General features: G+C 42.3%; 1 protein-coding gene across 14 annotated transcripts in view; it reads right to left on the reverse strand.

Moving 5' to 3' along the window:
- pikfyve (phosphoinositide kinase, FYVE finger containing) overlaps window positions 1-6,558 on the reverse strand; it is a 32,974-nt gene extending 26,416 nt beyond the window's left edge. For 7 of the 14 annotated variants that reach the window (XM_046845956.1, XM_046845951.1, XM_046845945.1 and 4 more), the window contains exons 1-3: window positions 5,666-5,833; window positions 819-1,009; window positions 25-63 (exon numbers count right to left, since the gene is read on the reverse strand). In XM_046845956.1, the coding sequence (XP_046701912.1) occupies window positions 25-63; window positions 819-1,009; window positions 5,666-5,709 (274 nt within the window). In that variant the 5' untranslated portion in view covers window positions 5,710-5,833. Of the gene's footprint in view, window positions 1-24; window positions 64-818; window positions 1,010-5,334; window positions 5,598-5,665; window positions 5,834-6,401 lie in introns of those variants that run through there. The other 7 variants (XM_046845957.1, XM_046845953.1, XM_046845955.1 and 4 more) reach the window with 3 other exon arrangements.
- Between the last annotated feature and the right edge of the window lie 523 nt (window positions 6,559-7,081).

A 7,081-nucleotide genomic window follows, 5' to 3' on the forward strand; every position in this document is an offset into this window, starting at 1 on the left:
TTGTATAACAAGGGCCAGACTTACCAAGCTTTTTTGCTGGTGCAATGTTTGCACCTGACTTTTCTAAAAGGAATAAAAGGCAGAAATTAGATATTTAATCACTGTGTAATTACATTTCCTCCTGGTTTAATGCTTTTTTTTTTTTGCCCCCATTTAAAATGACTGTAAATGATCATCATATGTTGAATTTTACATACTTTACTCTATCCAGTCAACCATAGCTAATTTAATTATTCTTCATATCTTTTTTTTTTTGATCAAATCCTTTCTACTAGTGTTATTTAAACCCTCACCAAAAATTCACTTTCAGCAACCAGACCAGACAGGCCCAGAATTCCCGGCTCTGTTCTATTTTTAATTGCTGAAAGGACGAAAGAAAGTGAAGCTAGAGAACCACATGACTGGGTCCATTAAATTCTCAATGTGTTTATGGCACCGCTCCACCTATATCACATGACTCCAAACTCAATGCCACTGTTATTAACTGCGAAAAGTGCAAAGCTGAATGCATAATAAAGAAAAAATATCCATCCATCCATCCATCCATCCATCCATCCATCCATCCATCCATCCATCCATCCATCCATCCATCCATCCATCCATCCATCCATCCATCCATCCATCCATCCATCCATCCATCCATCCATCCATCCATCCATCCATCCATCCATCCATCCATCCATCCATCCATCCAAATATTCAGGTATAATTGTTAGTTCAGGACATGGTGCAGTTCTATTGGGCAAAGTTAGTAACTGAAACTATCCAGCTATTAGCAAAGGTTCCCAGAAAGGTTTTGTGAAACCCCTATCTGTCACCTCTGTTGAAGCGGAAGAGGCTGACTAAAGAACTGTAGGCCGAGCGCAGTGGAGGTTCATCATGATCTGGAGTGAGGGGTTTGAAGTGAGTCAGGTGGGAGGGGCTGGGGGGAGACAGGGGTGGCTCAGAGATCCAGTCCAGCGTGGACGAGGAAGACGTAGACTTGTCGTCAGCAGCCATATCATTCCCCCTGAAAAACATAAAATATGAGTCTGTTAGTCATGTGATGCTTGTGTCATGTTTTTTTTTTTTTTCATTTTCCTGGACCACATGTTCTCTTAAAAGAGGAACAGAGTGCCTGTTGTTTATTTTTTCGTCTCACGGAGACTTGTTCTCATTTATTTCTGTTTCTACTTAACTTGACATGCAACACAAACCCGTTACCCCAAAAAAGCCATTTTTGAAGTTAAATCCACAAACACTGTGCAGTCAATCAACCAATATAACAATCAGACCTGTACTAGTCTTAACACAGGCTGCTTTCTTTTAAATAGAAACGAACAAAATCACTAACCTATTTGATACATATGAAGGATGTTACATGACGTAACAAAAAAACCCAAATCATCAAGCTGAGAATGTCAGTAAGTACTACATGTCCTCATACTATACAACATCTAGGGTTCATAGGCCCACCTTAGAAACAGTCAGTGTGGCATAAACTCTGTTTCATTTGTTACCTTTTTAAAGAAGTGAATTTTCAAAACATGGCTATTTTTTTTTAAATCGCATACATTCTATACAAACCAAAAAAACCTAAAACTACCTGCTGTCTTCTTGCATTTAAATTCACGGGAACTGAGAAAAAAAAACTAAAAATCCTAGAACACAGTTTATTCTTCTGCAGAAGACCGTGCACAGAAAATCCCATGGGCATCAGCTACTGAAATTACACTTCAAAAAACAAAGGAGGAGAACAAACATGTTCAAAGTGTCTAAAGTGATATACGTAATGCATGCAACATTTGGCAACCAGAAAATAAATAAAAGTAAATAAATAAATAAAATCACAATTTCTGCATAAAATATTCAATTGTGCATTAAAAATTACAATCAAATATTAAGCAACTTAGGCGAATTTGTGAAATATTAGCTACTCATATCTCAGAATTCGAAGCAGTTGCATTGGGTATTAGTCAGAATCATTTTAATCAGAATCATTTTAAAACCAATCTCGTTTTGATCTCATTAACCGGCGCATAAATCACACCACCTAATAATAACAGGCCAAATAATATCGATATGAGTGGATTGATTTCTACTCCTTTATTAGAAACACAGGATTAAACTTTTAATAAATCTTTTAAAATTTTAATGGTTTCCATTACAAATACCATCAGCTGTAAAGCATGAAACCCATTACCCTACGGTTTTCTTTATGTGGTGTGCTTATAATGTGTACATCATTGAATCATCATTAAACCAAAGACTCTATTGTAGAAATCTACTGGAATGTGGATGTGTAATGGTGTCCTAATGGTCCCTAAAAGTATCCAGTAGAAACCAACAAGCTGCAAGCTGGTATTCACTGGACATTACATGCCACCAATAGATGGCAACAAATGACTAGTAGAGACCTACTGGGACTTTTAGTGCTTCCATTAAAACAATATACACACAACCCAGTCTACATCAACAGAACTGAAGTAAAGCGGGTCTCCATCTTTAAGTTCCTGGGAGTCCACATCTCTGATGATCTGTCCTGGCACCAGAACACTTGTGCTCTGGTTAAGAAGGTGCAACATCATCTTGAGGAAACTTGAACACTTTCACCACAGTAGATGATTACATAGAGCTCACAACATCATCAGGGACTCCTCACATCCCATTCACAAACTGTTAAAAGTCCTTGCATCCAGAAGAAGATACAGAAACATACGCACCAGAACCAGCAGGTTTAGGGCCAGCTTTTTTCCAGCAAACACCACCACCATCCAATTTCTGATCTCTACATTGACACTGATGTCTCAGTAATTTTATTGCCATTACTAATTATTATCCAGTTCAGCTTAAACTTGTAGATACTATATCATTTCTGTATAATAAAACTTCTATATAATTCTAACTTCATACCAGGTCCACATTATCTTCTATACATCTGTATGCACACTGTATATATTTTTATACGTTGTTCATACAATGTACATAAATCAATATTGTAAGTGTATTTCTCACATTTCTCTACATATATTGTTCCCTACACACATCTTGTACAAATTTTACATTCTATATTCTTTGATGGCTTCTCTAAAGCTGGAGAGGGAACACAGAGAGAACACAGAGCGGAGAGGAAACACAGAGAACACAGAGTGGAGGGAACACAGAGAACACAGAGTGGAGGGAACACAGAGAACACAGAGTGGAGGGAACACAGAGCGAAGAGGGAACACAGAGCGGAGAGGGAACACAGAACATAAAGCAGAGAGAACACAGAGAGGAGAGAACACAGAACATAAAGCAGAGAGAACACAGAGAGAACACAGAACACAGAGCGGAGGAACACAGAGCGGAGGGAACACAGAGCGGAGGAACACAGAGCGGAGAGAACACAGAGCGGAGAGAACACAGAGCGGAGAGAACACAGAGCACAGCGGAGGGAACACAGAACAAAGCGGAGGGAACACAGAACACAGATCGGAGGAACACAGAACAAAGCGGAGGAACACAGAACAAAGCGGAGGGAACACAGAACAAAGCGGAGGAACACAGAACAAAGCGGAGGGAACACAGAACACAGATCGGAGGGAACACAGAACACAGATCGGAGGGAACACAGAACACAGATCGGAGGGAACACAGATCGGAGGGAACACAGATCGGAGGGAACACAGATCGGAGGGAACACAGATCGGAGGGAACACAGAACACAGATCGGAGGGAACACAGAACGCACATCGGGAGAACACAGATCAGAGAGAACACAGAACACAGATCGGAGAGAACACAGCAGAGGAACACAGAGAACACAGAGAGGAGGAACACAGAGAGGAGGGAACACAGAGAGGAGGGAACACAGAGAGAGGAACACAGAGAACACAGAGAGGAGGAACACAGAGAGGAGGGAACACAGAACACAGAGAGGAGGGAACACAAAGTGGAGGCGGAGGAACACAGAATGAACACAGAGCGGAGGGAACACAACACAGAGCAGAGAACAGAGAACACAGAGTGGAGGGAACACAGAGCGGAGGAACAGAGAGCAGAGAGAACACAGAGCGGCGGGAACAAAAATCGGAGGGAACACAGAGGAACACAGAGCGGAGAGAACACAGAGCGGAGAGAACACAGAGCGGAGAGAACACAGAGCGGCGGGAACACAGACCGGCGGGAACACAGACCAGGGAACACAGACCAGGGAACACAGACCAAGGGAACACAGACCGGCGGGAACACAGACCAGGGAACACAGACCAGCGGGAACACAGACCAAGGGAACACAGAACACAGAGCGGGAACACAGACCGGCGGGAACACAGAGAGGAGGGAACACAGAGAGGAGGAACACAGAGAAAACACAGCCGAGGAACACAGAGAACACAGAGAGAAGGGAACACAGAGGAAACACAGCAGAGGAACACAGGGAGGAGAGAACACAGAGCGGAAGGAACACATAGTGAAGGGAACACGGAACACAGAGCGGAGGGAACACAGAGAACACAGAGCGGAGGAACACAGAGTGGAGGGAACACAGAGTGGAGGGAACACAGAGTGGAGGGAACACAGAGTGGAGGAACACAGAGAACACAGGCGGAGGAACACAGAACACAAAGCAGAGGAACACAGACCACAAAGCAGAGGAACACAGACAACACAGAGCGGAGAGAACACAGTAAGGGGAACACAGAACACAGAGCGGAGGGAACACAGAGCACAGAGTGGAGAGAACACAGAGTGGAGAGAACACAGAACACAGAGTGGAGAGAACACAGAACACAGAGTGGAGAGAACACAGAACACAGAGTGGAGAGAACACAGAGAGAGAACACAGAGCGGAGGGAACACAGAACACAGAGCGAACACAAAGTGAAGGGAACACAGAGCGGAGGAACACAGAGCGGAGGAACACAGAGCGGAGGGAACACAGAAAACAAAGCAGAGGAACACAGACCACAAAGCAGAGGAACACAGACAACACAGAGCGGAGAGAACACAGCAAGGGGAACACAGAACACAGAGCGGAGGGAACACAGAGAACACAGAGCAGAGAGAACACAGAGCAGAGAGAACACAGAGCAGAGAGAACACAGAGCACAGAGTGGAGAGAACACAGAGCAGAGGAACACAGAGCAGAGGAACACAGAACCGAGGGAACACAGAACCGAGGAACACAGAACACAGATCGGAGGAACACAGAACACAGAGCGGAGGGAACACAGAGCGGAGGGAACACAGAGCGGAGGGAAGACAGAGCGGAGGGAAGACAGAACACAGAGCGGAGGGAACACAGAGCGGAGGGAACACAGAGCGGAGGGAACACAGAGGAAACCCAGAGCACAGGTTTGTATACACACTTACACTGTATAATGCACACCAATGCGTTTCCTTTTAAACAGCTTCATGTTTTCCAAAACATGTTAAATTTGTGGACATTTCCTTCGCGGAAACGGACTCGTTTGAACTTCCGGTGTGGATTATTACATTTCACTGGTACCTTGAAATTGATTTGTATCTACCGAATCAGAAACCTGAGCTCCTATAACATTATTTGCCCTTTTTTTTTTTTTAACTTCACATGTCACCAAACCACATAAACTGCTCGCTTCCGGGTTCCCTGCTGCCAAAACGTCTAGAATAAAAGGCACAGACTGTAAAGAAACGCGTCGCGGCAACTGTCGTAAAATCTTACCGCTTAGTAAACGCTACAGCCCCAGTTCGAAGTAAACAGGTCATAATGCTGGATCAGTTTATAAAGTAATCCCTAAGAGAGAGTGTGTGTGTGTTTTGTCTCCTGGTCCAGATCAGCACTAAAGTACACAGAGAGATCATGTGACAGAGGGCCTGGACATCCAAACAGCATCCCATCTCTCATTCATACAACTCATCTGAGTCTATTCTCCAGCACATTGAGCAGATATTAGTTTCTACCCAGCATTTCTTCAGTCCTGGGTACATCTGAAACATCTCGCACTGCTAGCCGGCTAAATCAACTAGTTTTACCAACCTACTTTCAATAACTATCTACAAAAAATCTACATCCTGCATTGTTTTGCAATATAATATGCTGGAATTAGGACAAGACAGTGATTAGGGCATGATTCTGACTCTGACACTGGTTATAAACTGTCAAAAAACAACAACCAGACATGCTCCTAGACCCAGAGATGTCCAGGAGATGACCATCATTTCCATTCTGTACAGCTATCCAGATCCTTTCAACCTTTATCTAGAGATGTTAATGGTATCATTCAACTGGGTTTATTCTAAACACTTTATTCAGCTTAACACAACATTTAATTTGTTTAAAATAAATAATAATAATAATAATAACACCAGTGTATCCTTCCCCTGCAGGTCGCCTCCAAGCTTAAATCAGATCACCACCAATAATACTTTCCAACTATGATCCTGGAAGCTCCGCTTACCTGTTTTTTTCTTTTTTTCTCGTTGTTTTCTACAGCATAACTATAAGATCCGAGCCAAGAGAAAACACAAATCGACCCAATATGACATTTTCAATCCACTTCACATGATCTGTACGTGTGTTCGCCCCGCTAGCGAGCCCGGAAACCGGAGGATCATCTGTGTAGACAGAAGTAATCGATCCCACAGCGCTCGATCACTGGTTTTATCACGAGAGCAGACATTACTCATCTATCTGAGCAAACAAACTTGCGATCTACACAAAGCTAATCATTGTTGTTTAAAAAAAAATTATAAAACACACACACACACACACACACACACACACACACACACACACACACACACACACACACACACATATATATATATATATATATATATATATATATATATATATATATATATATGATGCCATCTTTATTATATTATAGTATATTATATTATAACGTAAAAAAAAGAGATCTAATTCGCAGTTGGGTCTTCCAGTATTTCTTCTTAAAATCAACTCGACATTTTCCCACAGATTTATACCAAAGGATAAACTAAAATAAGGCTTTTGTAAAAGTTCATTTAAATATATCATTAATAGAATTTTTTTTTATTCACATACAGTACTATTCAAAGGTCTGGACACACCTTCCGCTGTAGTTTTTCTACATTTGTATTATTTCCAACATTG

Source organism: Silurus meridionalis, chromosome 3, assembly GCF_014805685.1.
Source record: "Silurus meridionalis isolate SWU-2019-XX chromosome 3, ASM1480568v1, whole genome shotgun sequence".
Lineage (NCBI taxonomy): Eukaryota > Metazoa > Chordata > Actinopteri > Siluriformes > Siluridae > Silurus > Silurus meridionalis.